The sequence below is a fragment of the Gouania willdenowi genome (assembly GCF_900634775.1).
Source record: "Gouania willdenowi chromosome 24 unlocalized genomic scaffold, fGouWil2.1 scaffold_320_arrow_ctg1, whole genome shotgun sequence".
NCBI lineage: Eukaryota > Metazoa > Chordata > Actinopteri > Blenniiformes > Gobiesocidae > Gouania > Gouania willdenowi.
In genome coordinates, this window is record NW_021144848.1 from 2274367 (window position 1) to 2302119 (window position 27753).

At 39.8% G+C, this 27753-nt stretch overlaps 1 protein-coding gene across 2 annotated transcripts in view; it reads left to right on the plus strand.

The window, feature by feature from the left end:
* The window catches only part of fam184ab (family with sequence similarity 184 member Ab), a 135579-nt gene that overhangs the window by 85852 nt on the left and 21974 nt on the right, over positions 1 to 27753 (plus strand). For both annotated transcript variants that reach the window (XM_028440546.1, XM_028440547.1), the window contains exons 9-17: positions 4779 to 4964; positions 8207 to 8329; positions 8392 to 8553; positions 11974 to 12095; positions 12850 to 13000; positions 13078 to 13290; positions 15967 to 16120; positions 18106 to 18233; positions 25100 to 25284. In XM_028440546.1, the coding sequence (XP_028296347.1) occupies positions 4779 to 4964; positions 8207 to 8329; positions 8392 to 8553; positions 11974 to 12095; positions 12850 to 13000; positions 13078 to 13290; positions 15967 to 16120; positions 18106 to 18233; positions 25100 to 25284 (1424 nt within the window). The remainder of the gene's footprint in view (positions 1 to 4778; positions 4965 to 8206; positions 8330 to 8391; positions 8554 to 11973; positions 12096 to 12849; positions 13001 to 13077; positions 13291 to 15966; positions 16121 to 18105; positions 18234 to 25099; positions 25285 to 27753) is intronic.

Genomic DNA, 27753 nt, shown 5'->3' on the forward strand with positions numbered 1-27753 from the left:
GGGGTACTGGAGAGGAGGGTCCGCCGGATAGTTGAACCTCGGATTCAGGAGGAGCAATGTGGTTTTCGTCCTGGCCGTGGAACTGTGGACCAGCTCTACACCCTCAGCAGGGTCCTTGAGGGGTCATGGGAATTCGCTCATCCAGTCCACATGTGTTTTGTGGACCTGGAAAAGGCATTTGACCGTGTCCCTCGGGGATTCCTGTCCTCCAGGAGTATGGGGTATCGAACCTCCTGATAGGAGCTGTTCTTTCCCTGTATGACCGGAGTCAGAGTCTGGTCTGCATTGCCGGCAGTAAGTCGAAATCGTTTCCGGTGAGGGTTGGACTCCGCCAGGGCTGCCCTTTGTCACCGATTCTGTTCATAACTTTTATGGACAGAATTTCTAGGCGCAGTCAGGGCGTTGAGGGGGTCCGGTTCGGGGGCCTCAGTATTGCATCACTGCTTTTTGCAGATGATGTGGTCCTGTTGGCGCCAACATACCGTGACCTTCAACTCTCACTGGATCGGTTCGCAGCCGAGTGTGAAGCGGCCGGAATGAGAATCAGCACCTCCAAATCCGAGTCCATGGTTCTCGACCGGAAAAAGGTGGAGTGCCTTCTCCGGGTTGGAGATGAGGTTCTGCCCCAGGTGGAGGAGTTCAAGTACCTCGGGGTCTTGTTCACGAGTGAGGGAAGGATGGAGCGAGAGATCGACAGGCGGATTGGTGCGGAGTCTGCACCAGTCCGTCATTGTAAAGAGGGAGCTGAGCCAAAAAGCGAAGCTCTCGATTTACAGGTCGGTCTATGTTCCAACCCTCACCTATGGTCATGAACTTTGGGTCATGACCGAAAGAACAAGATCACGGGTACAAGCGGCCGAAATGAGTTTCCTCCGTAGGGTGGCTGGGCTCTCCCTTAGAGATAGGGTGAGAAGCTCAGTCATTCGGGAGGGGCTCAAAGTAGAGTCGCTGCTCCTCCGCATCAAGAAGAGCCAGATGAGGTGGCTCGGGCACCTAATTAGGATGCCCCCTGAACGCCTCCCTAGTGAGGCCCTAGTGAGGCGTTCAGGGCACGTCCCTCCGGAAGGAGGCCCCGGGGAAGACCCAGGACACGCTGGAGAGACTATGTCTCTCGGCTAGCCTGGGAACGTCTCGGGGTCCCCCCGGAAGAGCTGGAGGAAGTGGCCGGAGAGAGGGAAGTCTGGGCCTCCCTACTGAGGATGCTGCCCCCGCGACCCGGAAACGGCTAAGCGGGAGAAGATGGATGGATGGATGAAATACTGAATGAATAAAATAAAATTATGCTAAATTAATAGAATTAAATAAGTACTCAATTAATAAAGTAAACTAAAATAAAACACTAGATTAATAAAATTTAATAAATACTAAATTAATATAGTGTAATAAAAGAAACACTAAATTGATCAAATAAAAATAAATATATATTAAAAAATATAGATAAAAACAAACTGAGAATCCATGCTCCATATAGAGTAGTAGTAGTTGTGAGTGGGGGAGCGTAGACATCATGGCTGTAAACATTTATTTACACACAAACACGGCTGAAGCACGTTCAGATGCTTCTGATTACAACAAATTGTTCAAACGTAACTGTATCCAATTTATGAGTCATGAAAAATACTTCTTTGAAGCAGTATTTAAAGTGTGTGGCATTATTTAACAACTCTCTGTAGGTGGAGGGAGACGCACCTGTGGGGAGACAAGAGGGAGCACCACTATTGAGAGCAGGCTGGTGGAGGCAACAGGAGAATGAATGCATTTAGAGATGAATGAAGTGAAAATATGCTTTTTAAAAACATCGTCCGCTTCATATTAAATGTGTTTAAGTCACTGTATAAAACCAGGAAACTTTCAAATATCAGACCAACAAAACTGTCAGTCAATAAAGGCTAAAACCAACTTAAACGGAGGGAGAAAAGAAACGTTTACAAAGCTCAGGCTTTTAAAGGTCACACGGTTTAAAGAGGAGCTCAGTCAGCAGAACAACGCTGTAAATGTCAAGTGTTGCTGCTCTGTGCGTTTCCTCCATCCTTTGCTGCTCCGCGTGCGTCCGATCAAACTAAAAATGTACGGTTACGAGGGATGGGAATTCATTAGAATTTAGCAATTCCGATTACATTATTAATAGTGATTATCGATTCGATTCCTTGTCGATTCTCATTGGGTGATGGAAATAAAATAACACAAATGGATTTGTTTGCTTTAACTCTTTATTATATTATATTTGTCTCTTTAATTTCCTGCAGGAATATTAGCTCTCTTTTAATCCACCAGGTATTGATTGTTTTCACTGGATAATCAGAATCAGAATCAGAATCAAAATCAACTTTATTGGCCAGGGGTGTATGAATACACACGAGGAATTTCTTTTGGTGACCTGTGCTCTCTCAGGTAGTGTAACATTAAATAATAACAATCAACTAGAATAAAGAAAAATAAAGAAAAATAAATAAATAAAAAAAGAAGTATAATCATAAATATAAGAGTAGTTAGACTAATATGTGCAAACTAAATAAAAATAACAGATAATAATAATAATAATAATAATAATATTAATAATAATAATAATAATAATAATAATAATAATAATGAAATAAAATAAAAATACAATAATAATAATAATAATAAGATAATAGTGCAGTAGTGCATTGATGAGTAGTGCAGGTGAACATTTAAATGAAAAAATTATGTCCATGAACATTTCGCAGTGACAGGTTGTTCCAGGGTTGATATGTTTAGTTCCAGGTTATTTCACAGTAACAGAACCAGGTCTGACACTCTTTGACTGTATAGTGTTGATCAGAGTGACAGCCTGGGGGAAGAAACTGTTTTTATGGCGGGTAGTTTTGGCGTACAATGGCGGGTAGTTTTGGCGTACAATAATATATACAAGAGCACTGTATAAAATTGATGAATTATTAGTATTATTATTATTACAGCATATGATACATTTTGGCTACAAACATTTGAGAATATTTACAGTGCTCCTTGATCCAAAACTAATTCAGACATAAAACAAATAATTATTCTGTAAAAAAAAGAACATATTAACCAAAAGTACAGCTGCACTTATTGTGTATTTAAACGGTAAAGCTTTAGTTTAGACTTTATTTACATTTCTATAAATGGACCTTCAGAGACGCCGTCCCTGTTGTTACATGTAACGTCATCGGCCGTGTGTGTGTGTGTGTGCGTGTGCGCGTGTGTAGGTGTGTGTGTGTGTGTAGGTATGTGTGTGCGTGTGTACCAGTTCGTCTCCAGAACCCAGAAGTGTGTAATGTGGGATATCCTCAAAATTTGTTGAAATGACATGGAAGGACCCTTTTTTTGGAATGACATCCTGTCGGTTGTTTCAGTGAATAGAAGTGTTTTGGCCCGAATATTTTTTTAACTTATTTTGCATTTCAATAACAGTTTCAAAAGTAACTAAAGCCGTGTATTTGGTATGAAGTGGTGTTGTTGATTGATTTTGTTGTAAAGACCGCCCTCTATTACGATAGAATTTTGCTATTGGCTGAGAATGTTGGTTTGTGACGTTTTGGTGGCTTCTCAAGAGGAATAGTGACTATTCAGTAGCTAGTTAGCATAGCATAGATTGTTCTTTGGAGGTTTTATAGTATAGACTGGGTGTGTCTTAACTGCTTCAGAAGCTCCGCCCATAATCAAGATATTTTGTTTTTAATTTCCAGCCAATAAACATGCATATTAGTTAGGGATGTAACGATTAATCGTAAGGCAGTTAAAAATCGATTCATAGGTATCACGATTGACATCGATACTTTGAAAATTGAATCGCAGTACTTTTTTTAATCAGCAGAGGGCGCTGTATATTTATCCCTTCTCTTGTCCAGCAGTGTACCGGCGGGGGCGGAATCTGCTACTGTTTTCTTTCTGGCCGCCTTCTACGCTTACATGTTAAATGATTCCTTACCCCTTTAGCTCCAAAAGAATATCTGTAATATTATGTGAATATCTGTAAAAGTCACGTTTTTCTATTAGCTCTGTCTGCTAGCATAGCATCTCTTCTTCACTGCTAGATTAGCTGCATGCCAACCGACCACCGGGTTACCAGCGCCCTCTGCTGGTCTAAACAAATATCTGACGTAAATCAGTGCAATGACATTTTTTTTTTTTTAAAAAAGTCCAATTGTTAAGGCACAAAATACATTTTCAGTTGCACTTTCAAAAAGAAAAAGAACTATTATGCAGTTTTGCATTGTTTACTATAGAACCAGAATTTAAATTAATAGGTTTCTTCTTCATTTGTATTATTCCTTTTTTTTTTATTTCATTCAAGATTTATTTTTTGATAAATTGCATTGTTTTGAGTAGTTTATCAAGGCATTCTTTTGACAATTAAAAATAAAAGAAAAATAATACAGTATTTTCTAATAAAGGAATGTTTTTCAGTCATCATTTGTCTACAGTCCCATTTTGTAAAATAAATCATGAGAGAATCGTATCGTGAACCCAGTATCGTGAATCGAATCGTATCGGGAGTTGAGTGAATCGTTACATCTCTAATATTAGTATTTGTATTATTTTATATGAATATTCATATTGATTTTATTTTAGGTTGACTGACTAGTAAGCTAGTTACGTACACCATAGTGTTTTTATACCTATGCAGTGATGTTCTTGCACGTATACTGAAGTTGTGGGAACAAAATAAAAAAGCATCCAAACGTGTGAGAATCCGACAAACTGTCAGTGGTGGTCATGTTCTCGTGCTTGATTAAAGACCTCACAGTTGTCCTGTTTTTATTCCCCGTGTGAAGAACCTTCGTGAGGAGAAGTCGTCTCACGAGAAGTACGTGAACGGCATGCGTTCCCGATACGAGGAGGAGTCGGGTCAGATGAAGGAGAGTCAGACTCGAGCTCTGGACGAAGTCGCCAAGAAGCACCGAATGACTCTGGAAAACGCGCTGGCAAACGCAGAGAAGGAGAAGAACCGCCTGCTAGCTGTGAGTAGCACGTAGCTATCCTTCTGTCTACTTTTGTTGTTATTTTATGCACTTTTATTGTTATTTATTACATTTTATTGTAATTTTTATGTCTGGTTTTTCAGTTGTTTTCACAGTTTCATGTATTGTGTATTTTTCTGTCTTTTTATTAACTTTTCTTGTTACTTGTTGTTTTTGTGTTGTTTGCAGAGTTTTACATTCTGTGTATTTTTTTGTTGTTTTGTGGACTTTTATTGTTATTTATTATATTTTATTTTTCTGTTGGGTTTTTGTGTTGTTTTCACAGTTTTACATATAGTGTATTTTTCTGTCATTTTGCTGACTTTGTTATTTTTTTGGTCAGTTGACAGATTATGTATTTTCTGTTGTTTTTCTCTTGTTATTTTATGTATTGTGTTGTACTTCAAATTACCATTCCACATCCCCACACCATGTTAAAGTTGGACGCTCCTTGTTACACCACATTCCCAAATACTAAAGGTTTTTCTCCAAAATAAAAGCCTTTCTGTGAATAAGTGAGACTAATGTGGTAAAACGGGCAGGAAATCAGTGTTAGAAGACTGATCAGAATGAGAAAAACAAAGGCAGAATCCTTAACGTTTGGGGTGAGAGGAGACGAGCAGTGCTCACACACACACACACACACACACACAGTTTCACACCATTGTGCAGTAAACTAATGAGAGATGTTGGTGTTTTCTATTCTCTCACACGTTACTACAGCAGAATAATCTGATCAATCAGCGCAGTAGTTGTATTTCTCATTTGTTTGCGTGTTCAGAAATACACAAAATGACTCTACAAAATATACAAAATTGCTTTTGTATTTATTCATTTATTTATGTATGTATTTATTAGGAGTCATTTTGTGTATTTTTCTGTAATTTTGTCATCTTTTTTATATTATTGCTGTTCTTTTGTGTTCTTTCTGTCGTTTTCTGTAATTTTGTCATTCTTTTTTTTCTAATTTTTGTCTTTTTGTGTTTTTTGTTGTGTTTTTGTGGACTTCCTGTAGGTTTCTGTAATTGTGCCATATGTTGTGTATTATTGTTGTCTTTTTGTTTATTTTTGATTGTCCTGTTGCATATTTTTGTTGTTTGTCCTTTTGTGTCATTTAGTTGCCCTTTTTGTGTATTTTTTTGTAATTTTGTCATCCTCTTGTGTATTATTGCTCTCCTTTTGTACATTTTTTGTCAATCTTTTTGTGTATTATTGTTATTTTGTCTATTTTTCTGTAATTGTTTTGTTCTTTTGTGTATTTTATGTTGTCTTTTTGTGTACTTTTGTGTATTTTTATCTACTTTTGTATGTTCGTGCAGTCATTTTGTGTATTTTTGATGTTTTAAATATTATTATTGTTGTTTTTTGTGTGTTTCTGTAATTTTGTCATGTATTTTTTGTTAATCTTTTTATGCATTATTGTTCTTTTCTGTATTTTTCTGTAATTTTGTATGTTCATGCAGTCATTTTGTGTATTTATGATGTTTTGAGTAAGAAAACGGAGTTTGGCACTCCTTACATAGTGAGGGTGATCAGGGTTATGGGCTTTACCTGTGAGAGCACAAAGAGGCAGAGAGAGGGGGCGTAACCCAAACAAACACAGAGACCAGGAGAAACCCAAACAGAGGAACCAGAATAAAAGATTGCAAACAAAGTTTCATCACTAACAATAGAAACGAGCTCAGAGCAATTTGACCGACCCATTTTCAATGGAACAGATTCTTTAGGACGAGGTTTAGAAATACAATCACCAAATCCATTTTTCCTCGTTAGCCTTCTCTGACTGTGCCGTGTTGTGAAACCATTTCAGAGAATCAATAACCAATTATTTATTCAATGAGAAAACTAGATTGTCATGTTGACCTGAGTGTAGAGTGTAGAGAGAACCAGGACCAGAATGCAAACCAGCAGCTTCCTCAGAACTGTTAGAGCCCCATATGTATCAACCACCAGGATTGTTTTATACTGTATATATATATGTAATAAAACCTGAAATGTGATAACTAATAACTTAATAATGTAACATAAGGTCAAAGGTAACAACTAGTTAATAATATAACAAGATGCTGAGCCCAAAACCTAAAAACCTTTGACAATATGGGGCAGGAAAATCATTTTTTCATTAACTCATTCAGTGCCAGCCATTCTCAGATTTTCTACCCCCTCAGTTCCAGCCGTTTTTCAGCATTTTGACTGATTTTAAAGACCCACAGAATATTTTCTACTATGACTATCTGAAATCTGACACCAGATTCTGAAATATTGAAGCCTCTACTTTCATAATAAAAACATTTGTTTCTGGCTCGTTTCGTTCTTTTGTAATCAGCCGTTGAATAGAGCAAGTTTTACACAAATCTTCAGTTTCAGAGCAAAAAGCTGAAAAAAAGCCTTTTACTAAAAAACCCTGTCAGTGACTTTAAAGCTATTTTTTTTGCTTTCGTGACAACTCTAACATCTGTTTCCTTATATAAAATATTTAAAAAAAACACTGAGACCAGGCTTTTGATGGCAAAATTATTATTTATCTATGTCAGAGTTGAATGGATTTCTTATTGTATTTTGGCATTCCTCCAACTTTCTCTCCCATCAGTCTGCACACACGCAACTTCCTCTTCCTCCCCGACATGCAGAGTGTCACTGTGTTTCCCGTTTTTTTATTGTTTTATCTCACCATCACCACACTATCCATGAGTTCCACACATGCTCTGGTTGAGTGTGCGCTGCTGGGAACGTCAACTCTGTACGTAGCACCATTTTCTGTCTCGTAAACGCCTTTCCTCCTCTCCCTCTGAGCTCTGCTGAGCATGGATGATCTCTCATCCAAAGGTGCGCTGCTACCTCCTACATGTCACCTATTATTTTGCTATCTGGCTCACAGGCTGGGGGTATTTTGTAATACATAATTTTAATACATAACCTTTTTTTAAAGTTTATATATACTGTGTATATATATATACTGTATATAAAGTAAAAACTTTTGAGCCCAAAAAGTGTTTATGTTTCAAGCTCAGCATCTTGTTACATCACTGATCAGTTTTGCTCATTGTGTCAGGTCGTTGTTACATTTTGCGTCGTTGTTACATTTAACGTCGTTGTTACATTTTGCGTCGTTGTTACATTTAACGTCGTTGTTACATTTTGCATCGTTGTTACATTTTGGGTCGTTGTTACATACCAGGCTCGAACAAGAACACATCCCATCACTGCGGTGGGCTTCCTTTGACCTGCTGCTTGTCTTGCAGGAGCTGGAGCAGCAGTTTGAGAGGGAACGTCTGTCCCTGGAAGAGCAGAAGACCCTGCTCCGCCAGCAGCTGGACGGCCTGAGGGAGGAGCTAACGTCTAAGCTGGACGCAGCCAATCAGGAGGTGATTATCGTGATAATCGTGTGTGTGTGTCTCAGCTACAGCCTGTGTGTGTGTATGTGCAGGTGTTGCGGCTGCAGCAGGAGGTGCAGCAGGGTGAGTGTGAGATGGGGACGGCTGAGGGTCAGATCTGTACCCTGAAGGAGGCTCAGGACAAGCTGCTGGAGGAGCTGGACGCCACCAGAGCCCGACTCAGGGAGACCAGCAACCTGCTGACGGCCCTGCAGGTCACACACTAACACTACTCACATTTACCACACTTTGAAAGGTACCCGAACGCCACATTTAGCATCAATGATAGACAAGGCATGTTTCCTCATTTATAACAAGACTATGAACAGATAAGTTGACCAGATAATATAGCCCTTTTGCCATTTAGCATATGCTGCTTTTGGTTTCTGTTTCTGTATTCTGGTTGACACTACAGCTACGTTTTAGCATGTTGCTGTGCTAGTTCACTAGCGTGTCAGATTCTCACAGCACCACCAAGAGTTAACTCAGTCTCTCCCAGCAATCTTTCTCTGACTTTTATGTCCTTAATCTCAAACACAATCTGATCACGAAGCATTGAATCCTGTAACACTCCAAAGTTGCATGTTCCAGCTTTCAGCTTTAAATCAGTCAAAAATAATCAAAGCTCTCCGCAGGCTGTTGTGTACGTAACCGAAACACGTACCTTTCAAAAGTCTCATTTTTCTTCGGTGAACAGTGTTCATCAAACTTCTGTACGACTGTGTCAAACTTGTCCTTATCGTCCTCCTCAGAGTACACTAAAGTGTCGTATACTTCCACAGCCTGAGGTCCCGCGACGTTAAGAAGCAGTGCTATCTTCCTAGCGTCAGACTTAGCATCCAGGTCCAGTTCACAGCATCAGGCAGTTTCACACTTTACATGACTCATCTGAGATGATTCTCCGTTGGCAAACTCTGCCATTTAATGTAAACAGGAACAGCTCAAAACATTCTTCTTCTCTGACATTTACTCCTGTGTGTCTATGCAGTATAACTGTAGACACCAGTAGAGCTCAGGACTAGGCTGACACCTAGTGGATGGGAGAGCTAATGGTTCCTATCACCACAGCCCCTTTACACCCTGCTCAGCCAGCGACGCTACATGCTAAGCTAACTCAAACATAAGGGCCTGGTCACTAAATGCTAAGCTAATCCAAACATGTGGGCCCAGTCGCTACATGCTAAGCTAACCAAAACATATGACTGATCGCTACATGCTAAGCCAACCCAAACATGTGGGACTGGTTGCTGTGTGCTAAGCTAACCCAAACATGTGGGACCAGTCGCTAAATGCTAAGCTAATCCAAACATGTGGGCCCAGTCGCTACATGCTAAGCTAACCAAAACATATGTGACTGGTCGCTACATGCTAAGCCAACCCAAACATGTGAGACTGGTCACTACGTGCTAAGCTAACCCAAATATATGGGACTGGTTGCTATATGCTCAGCTAACCCAAACATGTTGGACTGTGTGCTAAGCTAACCCAAATATGTGGAACGGTGTGTCACATGCTAAGCTACCCCAAACATGTAAGACTGGTTGGGCGCTCCACGGACACCTTCTCTTGTCTCGGATGGGATGGGGGACCGGGTGGGGGGCAGGTGGAGGCTTAGACAAGATAAAATGATATAATGACCTTTAAAGGTCTGGTTCAGAAGATAGAAAGTTCAGGTGGTGATGGGGGGGGTGAGGACGGAGCATCAGATCTGCATACATCCAAGGTTGAGATTGAGACAACCTTGAGCAGTCTGTTCTCTGGAGGCTGATGATGAGAACATTTTGACATTTGACTACCAGCCCTATTGTCTCTGGTCATTCAATAATCCAATAATGTGGCCATTTCCCTTGACCCGAACTCTCCACTCCTCCTTAACGTTACACGGTGGATTCCATCAGAGAGTTCGGCACACTTCATTGATGACGAGCGGCTTCCAATAATGCTGCCAACGTGATCCAAATTTGTGATAAATCAGGAAAATACCAGTGACACTCAGCAGAGGTCCTGTTATCATAATTCTAATCTGGTCTAGTGGATGTCTTCCACATCCTCAGGACTTACGGGCTCTCCCATTGCCCGCCCTCCTTGTTGAGAAATTTGACCAATAGAGTAGAGAGACTAGGGGCCTCATGTACAAAGACTTGTACATGAGACATTTGTAAAAATTCAGATATTTAAATCTTCGTGTAGGACTTCATCCACGCACCTAACCTTTGAACACGTGCCCCCTCCCTGTCCACGCCCACATTTACATATGTAAATCATATTAAAATGAGATCGTCATGGGGATTCCCCTCATTGGCATAATAAAAAGCTGCGCTCTTACCACCAGTAGCACAGGAAATAAGAGATTTTTAAACTTTTTAGACCGACCGTATCACGTACGACAGAGATGATTCAACAGTGAAGATACTAGAATTAATATAAACATTAATATAAACACACACAGTTTGCTGAATGCTTGGCTGTGGGTGTGTTAAGTGGGAAAGCGGATTAAGGAAGAGAGGCAAAATACTACTACTAATAATAATAATATAATAACTACACGTGCTGGCTGTTAAGATCTGCCGGCTGACACGTCACACGCCGTCACTGAGATGCTTCTGAGGAAGGTGAGAGGCATCGCCGAAACTGTAAAGCAAAAAAGGGAAAGAGTAATATCTACTCTTAAATTTAATGTGTGAACAAAGAACCAAAAAATGTCTATAATAATAACTACGCATCTTTGTGCTCGGGCCCTAATAACAATGATGATCACACACATCAGGTTAATGTTTGTCTCATCACACAGGCTGTGGACGTGTAAGAGATAAATATGACTCAGTGTAAAACGCTTTAGTATTAAAGCGATCCATGAAGGTGAAGTCAATCACTAACCCCACCGCCTCCTTCCTCTGCCCGATACAACTGGTCACGGTGATCAGTCTGGAGTGTGTGTGTGCGTGTGTGTGTGTGTGTTTATGTGTGGCTGCTAATGAATGCTGGGCTGAAAGCATTTTAAAGTGTAAGTGTGTGTTACTCAGGGAACGTCTGATCAGCTGTAGTAGATCAGCTCACAGAGCTCTGACAGGTAGTGAACAACATGTCTGACTCACGTTAGACAGATAAAAAAAAATGTAAAACTAACTCATAACAAATGTGTAAATGATACATGTCAACAGCAGCTCAGAGGTTCATGTGTGTGTGAATGTATTGTATTATTTTGGTAGCGTGTCTAATAAATCCTTAGAATCTAAAGCATCAACTATATAGAAACGTACGTTCGCCACCGTAGGGCTTGATGTGAAAGACCTCACATTTCCACGCTCACTCCAGTTTCTGAACATCAAGATTTTGCCGTGGATTTTGACGTACGCACGGTTTGGGGCGTATGTACCTTTTGTACATGAAGCCCCAGCTGATCCAATTCCATAATTTTGGTAGGATGAATGCAGAGAGAGACAGCAGACATAACAGCAAAGAGGAATGCGACTACCTCCACCGAGTAGCTAAGCTAAAAAAAACATAAGGGACTGGTTGCTACATCCTAAGCCAGATGTTACTGAACTTTTTTAACAATTCTACACTTCCATTTTATTTTGAAGGGGTGTCGTCCTTGGTTAATAACTAGGATGTGTTTGAATGTGCGCTGTCAGGGCGAACTGGAGACGCAGAAACGTCAGCACGAAGCAAAGCTCATCACCACCAAAGAAGAGGAGAAACTCAAGATGGACAAGATGGCTTTAGAGCTGGAGCTTAAGTGGACGGAAACACTCAGGTATGAGTGGGGTGTGTGTGTGTGTGGGTGTTATGTGCGTTGGTGTGAAGGATGTGTGTGTGTGTGTGTGTGTGTGTGTGTGTGTGTGTGTGTGTGTGTGTGTGTGTGTGTGTGTGTCTCTGTCTGTGTGTGTGTCTGTCTGTGTGTGTGTGTGTGTGTGTGTCTGTGTGTGCGTGTGCAAGTGCTTGAAACTGAGACACAGACGTCCAAAAAAACTGACAATAACTGAGCGTGAAATTTGAAACGAATGAGAGAGTGAAGACCTTCTCACTTTACTTTGATTACCCATTTCAGTCACACACACACACACACACTCCAAAAATAGCTCCAAAAACACACAATATAACAACAAAAACACACAAAATGATGACACAAATACACAATGATTACACCATAAACACAAAATAAACAACAAAACACCAAAATGGCAACAAAAACACACAGAATGACAACAAAAGCAAACATTCTGTAAACAAAAACAGAGTATAACAACAAAAACACAGAATATAACAACAAAAACAAACAAGTACACAAAATGACACTAACAACACACAAGACCACTCTACTAACGCTCAAAATTACTTCAAAAACACCCAAAATGAAAACAATGTAATCATCCAAACAACTGGTGTCACTTTAGGTGTCTTTGTTTGTTTGCAGCAGTTCTGAACTTTTTCCGTTCTTGCATGATGATGATGATGATGATGATGATGCTCGGTTGTGTTGTGTTGTGTGATGTTGTGTTGTGTTGTAGGCAGGAGTGTAAGAAGCTGCGTGAGGAGCTGCGTGAGGAACACGAGGAGGATAAGACGTCTGCTCTGTCTCAGCTGACCCAGATTAAGGAGACAGAGCTGAGCAACGCTAGGGAGAGCTGGCAGAGGAAGGTGGAGGACCTCCTGGAGCAGGTAGGTCTGTTACCTCCCACTGACCTCCGACCCCTGACTGTCCGTGCTCTGCGTGTGTGTGCGTGTGCGTGCGTCAGATCTCGCTGCTGAAGCAGAGCCTGGAGATGCAGCTGTCGCAGTCGCAGTCGTCTCTGCAGCAGCTGCAGCGTCAGTTCAGCCAGGAGAGGGAACACCTGCGCACGCAGCTGGATGAGCTGCAGACGGAGCATCAGCGCAGGCAGCAGCGCCTGCAGGAGACCCACTGCTGCGTGGTCCAGGACCTGGAACACACCCGGCAACGAGACCTCAAGGTAGGACCTCAACTCCAGCATTTATTTACTGTACATTCATTTAGCCTCAAAAGTAAAGATTTAAATACACAAATATGAACATTTATTCTATTTATATTCATTCAAATGTTTTCTAACCTTCTGTTCAATAATATATATGTGTATATTTTTTTTTTTATAATTTTTAAATATTTCAAAAAAATGTTTTATTATTATTTATTGTCACCAGTATTTTTAATTATATTTTACTATATATTTGCCTCTGTTTTATGATATCGTGGGGATTCTATTTTTATTCTAACAATTGGTTTGTAATTTTTAATCGCATTAAATGTTTTTGCATGTAGGGTTAATCTCATTTTGCTTTTTAATAAGTTTTTTTTTTCTTTAACCAAAGTTTTTTTTTTAAAGAAAGTTAAAAAGAAACATTAGCATGCAGTTTTGTTTATTTAACATTTGATTACAAATTATAATCATAGATAATCTATAACTGTTTCAAACTTTATTTTCTCTCTTTTTGTTCAAATGTGTAGTTTTGTGGGGACGTGTGGGAAATGTTTGCAAATAAAAACACAATAAATAACATACTTAAGGTCAGCTCATCTCTGCTGTTACTTTATTTTATTTGTATTTTTTGATGTGCTTTGATTTAAATAAACAAATGACGAATTATTAATAAATGAATCCAGCGTACGGACGGTTTATCACTCGGCTCATTTTAACATTCCATGTGATGAAGCACATGTGATGAGGAAACTCCTCCTGATCAGAGGATGACGAGCACCGCCCGTATCTTTAGCTCCGCCTCCTGGTTCACACGGTTACATAAGTCAGGCTCTTAATTTAGCTACAAATGCACACAGTCATAGTCATCAAAATTAGCTCGCCAAAAAGGCAGCGTGACGCCTCGCTTCATCTTTGTGCTGGTGTTCCTAATCCTGCCACTGGCTTGTTTTCCTCCAGCTCAGGATGGAAACACACAAAGATTCAACTTTTTAACTTTCTCTCGCTCCCATTCTTTAAGTCCAGGAGGAGGAAAACCGGGTGGTCAAGGAGAACCGGTGGTCAGGAAGACCCGGTCACAGCCATGTTGCTTTAAAAAATAACTTTTAATGTGTTCTTTGTTAGTGTAGAAATACATTAAAATCAGTGACGTGTCGTGACCACTAGGGTTGGGTAGGCACGTTGCAAATCGAGACCACCAATGACAATTTCATATGTTTCTGCTGTCAAGTGTTAATTCAATTCAAATCAACTTTATTTGTATAAAGCAATTTACAACAAAGTCATCTCAATGCGCTTATCAAAATGTAAAATTCATAATAAGAAAGAAAAAACCCAACAAAATCCACATGAACAAGTGTTTAGCCATCTAACAAAATCAACATCATAAACACCATTAAAGAAACATAAACAATTATTTAATATAGCCTCCATACTCTCCAACAACATATATCTCATGACACGACAGCAAATCTGTTGTTTGTGTTGGAAACACAGAAACACAGAGAAAATGACAACAACTCAGAACAGCCTCAGTGAGGAGCATCCACAAAGTCAGTCCTTCCTTTTGTTCCATTCACTGTAGAAAGTACCAACAATGTTCTGACCTTACCTTTGCTGAAGCTCTGGTAGCTCAGGTGTTGGTCTCCATCTTTTAAAAACTGTTGTTTTTCCTCAAAAAAAGTTTCTCTATCGTCTCTAGCGCTGTCATCCTGCCTGTAGTGTTATCCCACCCACTAGCTAGAGAACGTAGCAGCAGCGGTCACATGGCATCAATTCACTAATGTACTGAGAACTTACGTGTAGCATTTAGCATAGCGCGGTTACGTCCAAAGGCAGCGTAGAGAGCTGCTTTTGGACGTAAATGGTTGTCATCTTGGGGAACTGACTGCGCATGACCAAACGTAAAAACACGCTATGGGAGCGGAGGCAGAGGAGCAACGTGCCTTTGAGAGGGGGCGTGGCCTCCCTCTGCCTTACAGCGGAGTGAAACTGTGCAGCTGTTCCAGGAAATAGCTCTGTTTAGTAATTTGGGCTATGAAACGCACAAAATGCGGACACTTTCAAACTTATAGGTACTGTAGGCTATTGGAAATGGAAAAATAAATCATTTATAATTATAATTAAAACAAATAATTAAAATTTTCAATTCACCCATGGCTAGGCACTGCCTACCCTGACGGCACGTCACTGATAGAAATACATTTTTTATACATGACTAGTAGAGGCTCCTTTTAAGGATTTTATTCAACAATAAACACAAAATGACTCTAAAAATACACAAAACGACAACAAAACCAGGCAAAATGTCAAAAAAAACCCAGAATACCTCAAAAACATATTAATTGACAATAACACACAATATAACAACAAAAAGACACAAACCAACAACAAAAACAGAGAATGACTCCAAAAACAAAAATGTAATACACAAAACGACAACAGAACCAGACAAAAATACAGAAAATGACAGAAAAATACACAAATGACTCCAATGCAATCATGAATGCCTGAAACAATGGAATTATGAATATTATATATTATATTATTATAATTTAGCTCATTAATGATGTGGTACACTTGTCACTGTGTTACTTGTGTGTATTTAAACTGGTAGAGGGCGTTTCAACAGCGTGAATGGTTTTCTCTCTCTCTGTCTGTCTGCTCCTTCATCCTCCTCTTCCTCCACACCAGGAGCTCGAGGAGCGTCTCCGTCACCACCACCAGGCAGAGCTTCAGTCCCTGAGAGAGGCTCACAGACACAGTGTGGACACGTTGAAGCAGCAGTCAGAGCAGGAGCTGCAGACGCTGCGCTTTGAGCTGGAGGACGAGGGAAAAGCCATGCTGGGTAAGGCCCTGTGTGCGTGTGCTTGTACTTGTGCGTGTGCGTGTGTGTGTGTGCGTGTGCATGTGCGTGCGTGTGTGTGTGTGCGTGTGCGTGTGTGTGTGTGCGTGCGTGTCTGTTCGACCTGAAACTTTGTCAACGGCTTCCAAATACCCCAAGTGTTTGTATCTGTTATTTTGGAGTAATTTTGTCAATTCCAAATGTTTATTTTAATTTTATTTGGGTGGGAGTCCTTCAACAGTCCATGCATTAATCACTAACATCAGCCACCAGAGCGTGTCAGCACACTGTTGAATGGCGCATTCGCCGCAAACGTGTCGAAAGCGTCAGGTTTACATTGTTACGGTGAAATTTACGGTTACCTCGTCTTTGACTTGAAAACACACTCTGTGGTGATAAATGATGAAGACCAGACAGGAGAGATGATGAAGTAATAAAAAATGATTTAATCTAAACTAAATAAAAAGGTACAAAGCGGGATAGACAAAGAAGTGGTCTCCTCTGGCCAGAGGAGAGACGCGAAGAATGGCCCAAATGTTCCTTTCACACACATTTATATCCCACTATCCCACCTCCCCCCCTTCCACAGACAGCAAAGAAGAGACCAGGGGGACACCTCTGATGTCGGGGTGAAAGTTAGATGTGTGTGTGCGTGGGTGTGTGATGTCTGGGGTGGGTTTGGACGTGCTCTGGCCTTGGAGATTAAACTAAGGCCAACTGACATTCCTTTAGAGAAGCTGTATTATGGGAGTATGGGCCCACTGACTTTGCAGGGAGAGGAAAAGACATCAGACAGGCGTGGAAAGTTACAAATTGGGGTATTAAGTTGAATGAGATCAAAAAGCAAATATATGAGTATACATAATTAATCAATTTTGCCACTACAACATTCACAATATATGGTGGACACGCTTCTATGGAGTGTCGGAGGTCCCACCGCGCGTCCTGCGCCTCCTTTTGAAGCTTTTTGCGTGGCAGACGCTTTTGGCGTGCGTCCGGCGCCTCCAACGCGGCCGAAGCTGGCCAAGCCACTCTCTGGATAATGGAGAGCCAATGAACGGGGGTGGGAGGGGGCGTGTTCAGCAAGGAACTCCAAACTTTATTCTCCAATCACCCACACTTCTCTATAGTCCTCTGACATCACAGTGCACACACTAGTCACACCTAAATACAAGCATCTGTATTCAATGAGCACAAGCGTCCAACTACGCGCGTGAGGCACGATTTTGACGTCCGAAAAGCGTTTGGTGTGAACGTACCATAAGAGGGAGTTAAGGTCCCTTAGGAGAGCTTATCTTCTCTGCTTCATTGTTCAACTGTATGGACATCTTTAACATTTCCTGATTATTTATATTTAGATCAACTAAAAGCAGCACAAGTTGTCATTTTGACTGAAAAAGCTACTAAATGACCTAAAAATCAGGCTGAATGTTTCACTCTAATAAAAAACAATGGGATGTTTACAGGCAGTGGGGCCGTGTGACATCATCAATCATGTGATTTCAAGATGGAGGAACACAAGCTCTAGAACTGTAAAGTAGTCCTGTTTTTAAAAGGCAATTAAACAAATATGGCGCATAATAATGTGTTTTGTTAGACATATATCTATTAATAAGTACATATGTAAAAACAGTGGCTTAAAACCGCTCCACTAAATGTGTTAGTTTGTGTAGAATCTCAGCTTGAAGCAGAGCTTGTACGCCCCCTGCTGTGCTGTGATGAATGGACGTCCATTAACCTTCATGTCAGAGTGCTGACACTGGAGCGCTGCTTCATCCATCTCTCACTTCCCTTTATTACTTTCCTCACTGAGGACTGTTGCTTACATGTGGTCACAGTAGAGAGTTACTCAGAGTGTGGGAGAAAAGTCTGTGGTTCCTCTGCGACACTAAAAATGAAAAGCCCGTAATGAGCTCTGTATGAAAATGCACAAGAGATTTCCAGTTTTGTGCTGACTCTGCCACTATTTTCCTTGTCTTCCCTCTCAGCCTCCCTCAGATCAGAGCTGAACCACATCCACGCTGCCGCCATCGAACACATGAGACAAACCCACCAGCAGGAGTCGGCCGCTACCAAGGCGGAGCTGGAGAAAACTCTAGAAAACAACCGCTTACAGGTACGACTCCAAGGACTCTTTACGGCTTCAGTATTTGCACAGACCGTCATATTTTTGGGGGTCTTGTCCAGGATCTGGACCAGAGTGAACTTTAGTGCTATGGAAGATTGCATATAATCCTGGAGGGTTAGCCAGGCACAGATTATAGAAAGTGACAACGAACATTCACAATATCATTAAAAAAAGGGAAATTACCACAAAAATACATATAATGATACCAAAAGTCACAACATTATACTAAAAACACATAAAAACACACTATTGATCTTTGTTGGTGATCGCTTTGCTCATAATTAGAATTAGAATCAGATTTCCCACACATTCTTGACCAGGTTCCTTCAGTGTTGCAGTTGCTGAATCAGCCCTTCACATTTTTGGGGGGCTTGTCCGGGATCTTGACCAGACCGAACTTTAGTGTTTTAAAAGATTGTGTGTAATCCTGGAGATTTAGCCACTTAAATTAACAACGGCGCAGACAATATGACTACAAAAAACAAAACAAAAAAGGAAGTTAGAATATAAATACACAAAATAAAACCAGAAACACAGAACACAGCAGCAAATACACAAAATGATACCAAAACTCTGGACTGAGCTTTAAAGGTGCCGTCCACAACTCTCAGATCCCTCCCTCCCCGTTGCTCTCTTGCCCTCCTTCAGAGGAGCTAACAAGCTAATGTTAGTCCGACAGCAACACACACAGTAATATAACATGCTCTGTTAAAAGCATATTACTGCAACACTTCTCTCTCTCTCTCTCTCTTTCTCTATGTGCACACACCTCAGCAGCAACAACAGTGTCACTTACAGCAGCCCACACGGAGGCTGCTGCACACACACAAACACCACATGCACTACAGAGTTCTGCTGTAACAAATACAAATCAAACATAATGTAAATCAAGCAGCAATAATTACCTTTCAAGTAGAAGTCTCCAATTCCATCTTCCACTCCTCCAGATCATACACTGTAAAAAAGACGGCGCTCCAGCCTGGGAAAGGGGCGGGGACTGTGAGCAACAGCTGTCAGACAGCCCATCGAACACAATCCTGACTCTGATTGGTTCTTTTTGCTCGGTCGCCGTGCATTCTGGCATTCTGCCAAAGCCTGCAGGAGCAGCAGGGGGTGGGGCTTAATGTTGATAATGATCTCTGCTTCAAGAGCTGCGTTCATTGTCATCAGAATTTGAAAAGTGCTGTGTTTATTATAATTATTATTATTGTGATTATTAATAATCATAATAATAATAATGCATTGGATTTATGTAGCGCCTTATTTTGGTCACTCAAAGCGCTTTACATGGCATTAATCTTTCACGCCACTCTTATTAGTGGTGGTAAGCTACTATTGTAGCCACAGCTACCCTGGGGCAGACTGACAGACTGTCAGCGTTCTTTACAAACCATGGATTAAACTACACATTTGTAATGACGAGTAAACAATTCATTTTGTTGCTCCAAGCCTTCATCAAACCATCTGTTGTGTTTGTGCGCTACAATGACTCAGCACTTTCCCACAGATTGTATAAGTGAACTGTAGTCAGGCTGATTCAGGTCACGCTGCGTCTTCATTAATGTTCAAACACTGAAACGTGCTGAGTCATAGTGAGGCTCCCGCTGCGCTGAGTCATGTTTTTATAGCGTTAGCTAACAGATGGAGAGGATGAAGCTAATGAAGCGTCAGCGTGTGTGTTTGTGTCTGTTAATTATCTCCTCCTCACATGTCATTTGGTGACGACTCCGTGTTCTGTTCGTCAGTTTGTTTTTCATTCTGTGAGGTTGTTTTTTGTTTTTTTTTTCACATTCATGTATAATTATTGTAGCTTTACCAGCAAACACGAACCAGGAAGTCAGGACATAACAAGTAATCAGGACGTCAGCTATAAGCTAACTAAGCTAACTAAAATAGCTCAGTGTTTTTCAATCTTTTTGGAGAGAACCACCAACCAAAAATGTAAAAAAGAATGAAAGTTTGTAGCTTATATTAACAATATACAGTCATTCTTATCAAAGTATTTTGATTAGGAATCAAATAAACACAAAGAAAAAAGTATTTACGATCTTTTCATATTTTTTTTCAAATACAAAATGCACTGAACAATATGCAGTAATTCTTATAAATGTTTTAAATACGAATCAACATTAAATATGATTAGAACTACTATTAGAAAGCACCAGTACAACAAAAATACACAAAATGTTACTAAAACTAACAACATTATAGCAAAAACACATGAAAAGACTCTGGAAACACACAAAATTACAGATTACCACACAAAGCGACAACAATGTTCTTATTTATGTTTAATCATCGTAGCTTTAACCAGCAAACAGGAACTAAGGAATCAAATAAACACAAAGAAAAAAATGTTTTTATGACCTTTCATATTTCTTTTTTCAAATAAAAAGTATAATTAACAATATGTAGTATTTTTTTATCAAAGTGTCTTGAATACAAATCAAACAATAACAAGAAAAAAAAAAAAAACATTAGAACTATTATTGATTTATATCCTATATATACTGGTAAATATTGTTTTTTATACAGTATTTTTTTTTAATATTATATAATTTCACACATTATATATATATAAATTTTAAGAAGTCAGGACAAAACAAGTAGTCAGGACAACAACTAAGCTAACTAAAATAACTGTCATAAAAGGTAGTGGTTCCCAAACTTTTTCTGTTACGTCAAACTTTGAAGAATGACACATTTTTACAACAAAATGGGTAAATAAAAAAAAAAATAACCTTAATGGTAAAAAAAAAAAAAATATTCTTAGAAACTCAAAAAGTTTTTTTAGTGCAAAGATTTTTTAATGTTCAATGTTCAGCAACGCCATTCTCGTGCTCCAGTTTGGGAACCACTGAGTCAGTGTGTGTTTGGAAACTCTAAATCCAACCTGGCAACACAGCCTCTACTCTCTCTGCTCTGTTTTCATACTTTTATGTAGTTTATTAATTGTACACTGATTTGTTTTCTATTTGGGCCCATTTATTATTTTTATTATGTAATGTTATATGACAATGGTTCTCAAACTTCTCTAGTACCCCCTGTAGTGCCATCATGTACCCCCATTCGAGAAACACTGATATAAAGAATAAAAATGATCTCAAATCTGTTTTGTCGACTCATGGGGACGTTCTCCCAGTGATAATGTAAAAAATGTTTTTTTCTTCCATTAAGATGATATTTATATTATAAATGTGAGGAAACAGTGAGAAGGCAAAGACAAACTTATGTCCCAAACAAGCTAAAATCAGGTTTTCCTAATTAACACAGAGTGAGTCGGCGAGGCCTGATTTCGTCTGGTTTTGATTTGACGGAGGCAGATATGTTCACCATCTCAGAGGAGCTTCTTGGCTTTTTGTTCTTTTTACTTCCTCCCTCCTGTTTTTCTGTGTCCGTCCCCTCCTCTTCTCTGCGTTGGGGTTTCAGTCTTGGATGAAACGCGTGAATTAATCATCAAAGAGTCAACCGCCCTCGTTACTATTGTGCTGACGATTTATGCTCATCTTAATTCTGCCAAAGCCATTAGGCAGAGTCTCTGACAGGAAGGTTAGTGAACACACAGCTGTGATTAAAGATGATGGCTTCATTAGAGACGAGTGCCAGAAATCCATTGCACACTGGGTTGGTTATCTTGTTTTCTTGTTTATTTCCTGTGTTTAACCAATAGAAGAAGTCCATGTCATATCATATAAAGGCATTTAGTCACAAGGCTACAGCTCTGACTTCACGTCAAAGTCATTTTGATTTCCTATGTTGTAATGTCGCCCCCTACGTTGTTTTTCTCCTTTTTTAGTCGGCCCCGTCGTTATAATTGTTGCACACTTACGTAAAAACGTAAGACATAAACTGGTATGAAATGTAATCTCTGAGATGTAAACTATGACACGTGAAACTAGACATAAAACTATAAAACATAAAACAAGACGCAAAACTATTGAGTGTAAAACAATGAGACGTAAAAAACTATCAAACGTAAAACTAGACGTGAAAATATAAAACTATAAAACCCAAAATGTAAAACAAGACGTACAACTATCAAACGTAAAACTATGATATGTAAAAAGATGTAAAATTACCAAACGTAAAACGAGACATAAAACTATGAGACATAAAACTGCGAGACGTAAAACTGCGGGATGTAAAACTATCAAACATAAAACTAAATGTAAAACTATCAGACGTAAAACTGTCAAAGTAAAACTGAGACGTTGAATTATCAAATGTAAAACAAGACGTAAAAATATGTAAAACGGAGATTTAAAACTATCAAACTTATAACTATCAAATGTAAAAATATATAAAACTGAGACATAAAACTGCGGGATGTAAAACTATCAAACGTAAAACTAACCTAACTAACCTGTTAGTGCGTCTTCTTTCCAGACACTTCCTGGCCATTAGTGAGTTACTGAACTTTTCAAAGGGACTGTTGGATAATTGACTCTTTGTTATAACGGCCAGCATTTTGTGATGGCATGTGCGTTAGTTTGACTCCACACAATGAGAGAGTCACTCGCTCACTTTCTCACTTCTGGAATGAAGAGAGCAACATGCCAAAGGAGCGACTCAGCTGGGGATTGTGGGTAATCATTGATTTTCTTTGGTGATGAACTGTGAATTCCCACTGTGGTTGTGACTAAATGCTCAGATGGATCCTTCTCACAGAAAGTGTCTTTTTATGCACATTTAGCCTCCTATTTTTTGTCATTTTGGAATGCATTTGTGCTGCTTTAACTTGTTTAAACAGATGGCTGTGTAAAGGGTTTAGTAAGTTTTATTATGAATGAATATGTTTAAGGTTAGGGGTGCCATCTCTGATAAACAGAGTAATAACACAGTTAGCGGTTATTCATAATTCATATTAGTTCAGGGTGTGAACTATTTACTCTTCTTTAGCAAAACAATATTGACATGAACTACAAACAATTGGTTAAAGGTCCAGTATTATGCTATTTTTCACACATCTCAGTTTGTTCTCAGAACCCAACAACTTAGTATTTGAGTTTTATTTTTGCAAACTCGCCTGTTTTCTGCAGTTTTAGCGTCTGAAAAGTCACTTTCATGACGCTTCTAAAAACAGGCCGTTTTTGGGCCTTCATGCATGTACATGAGTAGACGTAAACACACGCCTACTCATGCACATGCGCCAACTCAGAGTGTGTGTTTATCACAGCAGCAGCAGTATATTATTTACAGTCTCACCTCACAGAAATAGTCCATTTAAGACGATAGTTCATTGTTTTGTCCGACCGCTGCTTCACATTGGGTCACAAACACGTCAGATCATCCCATAAAAGCGATACGAGACGGTATAACAGCTACTAAAGATGGAACCGATTGTGACTGCTCGCTCTGCGCCACAGGGAAGTAAACTCAACTATCAGCTGAGTCAGCTGTTTCAAACCCTTACATGAGCTGCTACGCCGCTTTCTTCTCTTCTTCACCTTTTCTGACTATAGGAATAGTCCATTTAAGCAGCAGTCCATTGTTTTGTGCAACCGCTGCATCGCATTGGGTCACAAACACGTCAGATCATCCCATAAAGGAGATAAAAGGTGGTATAATGGCTACTAAAAGTGGAACTGATTGTGAGCGCTCAAGTTTTTCTATATACTGGATTATCTATATACTGCATACACAACAAAAAGGCAAGGGAGGCTGGCCCCATCTATACTGAACGTAAAGATATTAACTGTAATATCAACCTGCCTTCACTATGTTTGTTTTACCTCTGAGGTAGTTTGAGTGGGAGGAGCTCACATTCTTATGTAGGGTAGGAGGAGCCTTTTTTACAAAATGTGAAATAACAAGGAAGGAAGGAAACAGAACTTTGTCCCTCTTAATGAGGCTAAAGGATGAATTTCACTGTAGCAAAACCATTGTAGTGTGAATTTTTCATAATACTGCCCTTTTAAGTTAAAACATTAGGGAACACCTATTAATTATTATCTAGTTGCTTATTAGCATGCAAATTAGTAACATATTGACTCTTAATTAGTCATTTATTATCAAACAAGTTAAATCTACTCAAACAACAATAAAGAGTGAAATGATCGCTAAACTAAGTATAAGGACCATATTGCTCGAGCACATACAATAAAAGAGAAAGTTTAGTGGAAGAAAGAAAGAGAAATAAAATCAACACAGCAGCATGTGAAATGAAAATAGTCGCCCAACAAATCCAAAGATTTTGGGCTACCTTTTAGATTAGATTAGATTAGTTTAGATAGACTTTATTAATCCCTTGGGAAGGCTCCGTCAGGAGAATATACAAGAAGAAATCAGAATGTACAGAAATAAATAAGAAATAAACAAACAAAGTAGGGAAAGGAGGGCGGTGGCTGCTCCTCCAGCCCCGCTTCACACCCCAGCCCGACTGATCCTTATCCTGAAGTTCCAGGTCAACTACTGTCTGCATACACAACCAAAAGACAAGGGGCGGGCCCCACTGACTGTTCATTTTTGCAACAGTGTTGCGGCGCTTGTGGCCACTAGGGACACTTGACGTGAAAGTTACTGGTCTAGTGCCCCTAGTGGCCAAAAGTTACAGTGTGCCATGAACTGATTTAAACAATCATTAAAATCACCAATCACCAGTCTAGGCTGTTCCTTATTTATTTTAAAATCTTTCAGTTTTTAAATGTTTCCCTGCGACAGCGTTACTGAATGTGATGATGTCATTGTGCAGCTCAAGCCTGGTATCTGGTCTAAAACCTCTAGAATGGAGGCTTAAGAGATGGTTTGACCCATAAATATTTAAAGTTTGATTTTGGAATGAATAATACCTTCATGTGTCACCACGCAGGGACCTGCAAGAACTAACTGTAACACAGTTCCGTTGGTCTCTGCAGGAGCGTGAACTTCTGGGCCGTCTCACCGAGCTGCAGGAGGACGTGTCCAGGAGGAAGAGCCACATCGCTCAGCTGGACCACCAGATCCACACACTCAATGAGAACATCAGCACCCTGACCAAAGAGCTGGAGCTGAAGGGCAAGGAGGTGCTGAAGATCCGCAGTGAGGCCAACCAGCAGATCAGGTAGGACTCTCGCACCAGCACAGCTCTAAAAAACACCTCAGACCTGCAGCATTAGCTTTGATTTTACAACTTTACCACTCGTCATGATATAGTCAGAGCAGTAAAGACTGGGACCTCCACAGGGGAAGTCTTAACATTCTGCTTTGAAGAACAAACTGTGAGACGTAAAAAAACAAGACATGAAACTATGAGAATTAAAACTATGAGACATAAAACTATAAAATGTGTAACTATTAGACGTAAAATGGTATGACACGTAAAACTATGAGACATTAAACTATGAGACAACAAACAATGAGACTGATGACGGAGCCCATTGATCAGGTCCATGGAGGTGTTTTTAAAAGGAGAATGGATTCTTGATGTTTGCTGCAGGCTATTATGAATTTTTCAAAGCGCCATCTTTCTAAAGTGGCCCCGCCTCTCGTTTGCACCAATCGCTGCTTCTGTTTGGTGTGATTTGTGATTGAGGCATTTTCTGCGTGTGTGTGTGTGTGTCTGTGTGTGTGTGAGACGGCAGCTCCCACGGTGCTTCTCCTACTCACAGTTGATTTGTGTGAAGCTCGCCTTGATGCGCACACACACACACACACACACACACACACACACACACACACACACACTCCTCTGTGCGCCGGCAGGCTCATGAGCAGCACATTTCTGACTGCGTTATGTAACGCTCCGTCTAAATCCTGAACGTGGAGATAAAAATAGACAAATAAAGAGGAAGCAGAGAGAGATAAGACGAGCGCTCCTCAGGGAAACTTGGCCCAGTCAGAAGGAGAGGCTGTCAGACATCCATGCCCCCCCCATCCCACCCTCCATCACCCCGGCTTTAATCAGCCTTGCCCTACATTATCATCATCTCTCATTCCCATTTCTCACTGCCACGCTGCTCCAACACTTACACACCAGCAAATGGACTCTATCTGAGGGAGAATAATTTATCACACACTCTCAGTACATCAGCTCTGCATTATGTACACATGTGTCATATCTGCTCCCACCTCCATGTTTGCTTTGCAGGAACTCACTAATGCATGTTGAAGTAACTTTATGTTGTGATATTACATTCAGTGAAGTTATTTTTAACGTATCTTTATATCTCCATCCCCACCACAGCCAGAGCCATGTTCTAAGTCAACACCAAACAGAATGTGACAGTGTGAGATCTGAACATAGGCAGTTTTTGTCGTTAGGATGGAGCAATCACACAGATAACAGAGACAAAATATTTGTGTTCTCAAAAGAAAGGCTGCAGAACCATTCAACACAACGCTTTGTGCTGCGATGCATAAATATATGAGAAGCAAAGCTCCCTCTCGTGTAACACTGCTTAATTAAGCTATGAGGTGTAAAGACATGAGATATGTAGATATATGCAGAGGTGGGTAGTAACATTTACTCCGTTACATGTACTTGAGTAACATTTTGAAGAAAATGTACTCACGAGAGTAAATTTATTGAAGCACATTTCTACTTTTAAATTTAATTTACATGTAACAGTACTTTTACTCGAGTAGTAGCGTTTTTGGCTACTTTATCCACCTGTGGAGCTTTTACACTCGTTCCCTCTAGTGAAGCAGTTGTCAGTCAAGCTCAACATTGGTCTGCCTGCGTCTGTAGCCTGTCAGAGACTTTTTAGTCATGCTGGGGTCATTTTCAGGGCCAAAAGGAGCAAACTATGGGGAAAAACCTTGAGAATCAACTCCTGTTGAAAATTAACCAATACTTCACAAAGTCACTCTTTAGCCTTAAAAAATGCAGGTCACCCTGGAAAGCCTGAGCTTATGTCACTCTTAAGTTTTAGCAGTTATTTTGGTTTTTCAGTTCATTTATCTATTGATAATTAATACTGATACAAAGTAAATATGAAAATTAGGTTCAAGAGGGGTGACGAGGAGAGGTGTGCAGGGGGGAGGGTGATGTAGAGGAGGGAGGCAGAGAGAGGAAAGAGTGATGTATGAAATTATGTAAAGGAGAGAAGGTGACATTGTTTTTCTTTGTCACATTTTCCTACAAAGTTCTTGAATGTATAAGTTCTAAGAATAGATGTTGTGATTTTGAATAAAAAATGTTTTACTCAGTACTTCAGTACTTTTTCACTGTTACTCAAGTAAGTATGTGAGATGACTACTTCTACTCTTACTTGAGTACATTTCATTTACATGTAATGGTACTTTTACTTGAGTATCATTTTTGGCTACTCTACCGACCTTTGGATATATGTGACATAAAGGTGTTAGATGTAAATATATGAAAGATTAAGCTATGAGATGTAAAGCTATAATGAAATGTAAAGCTATGAGACATAAAGCTTCAATATGAGATGTAAATATATAAGATGTAAAGATATGAGATGTAAATATATAAGATGTAAAGCTATGATATGTAAATATATGATGTAAATATATGATATGTAAATATATAAGATTTAAAGATATGATATGTAAATATATGAGATGTGAA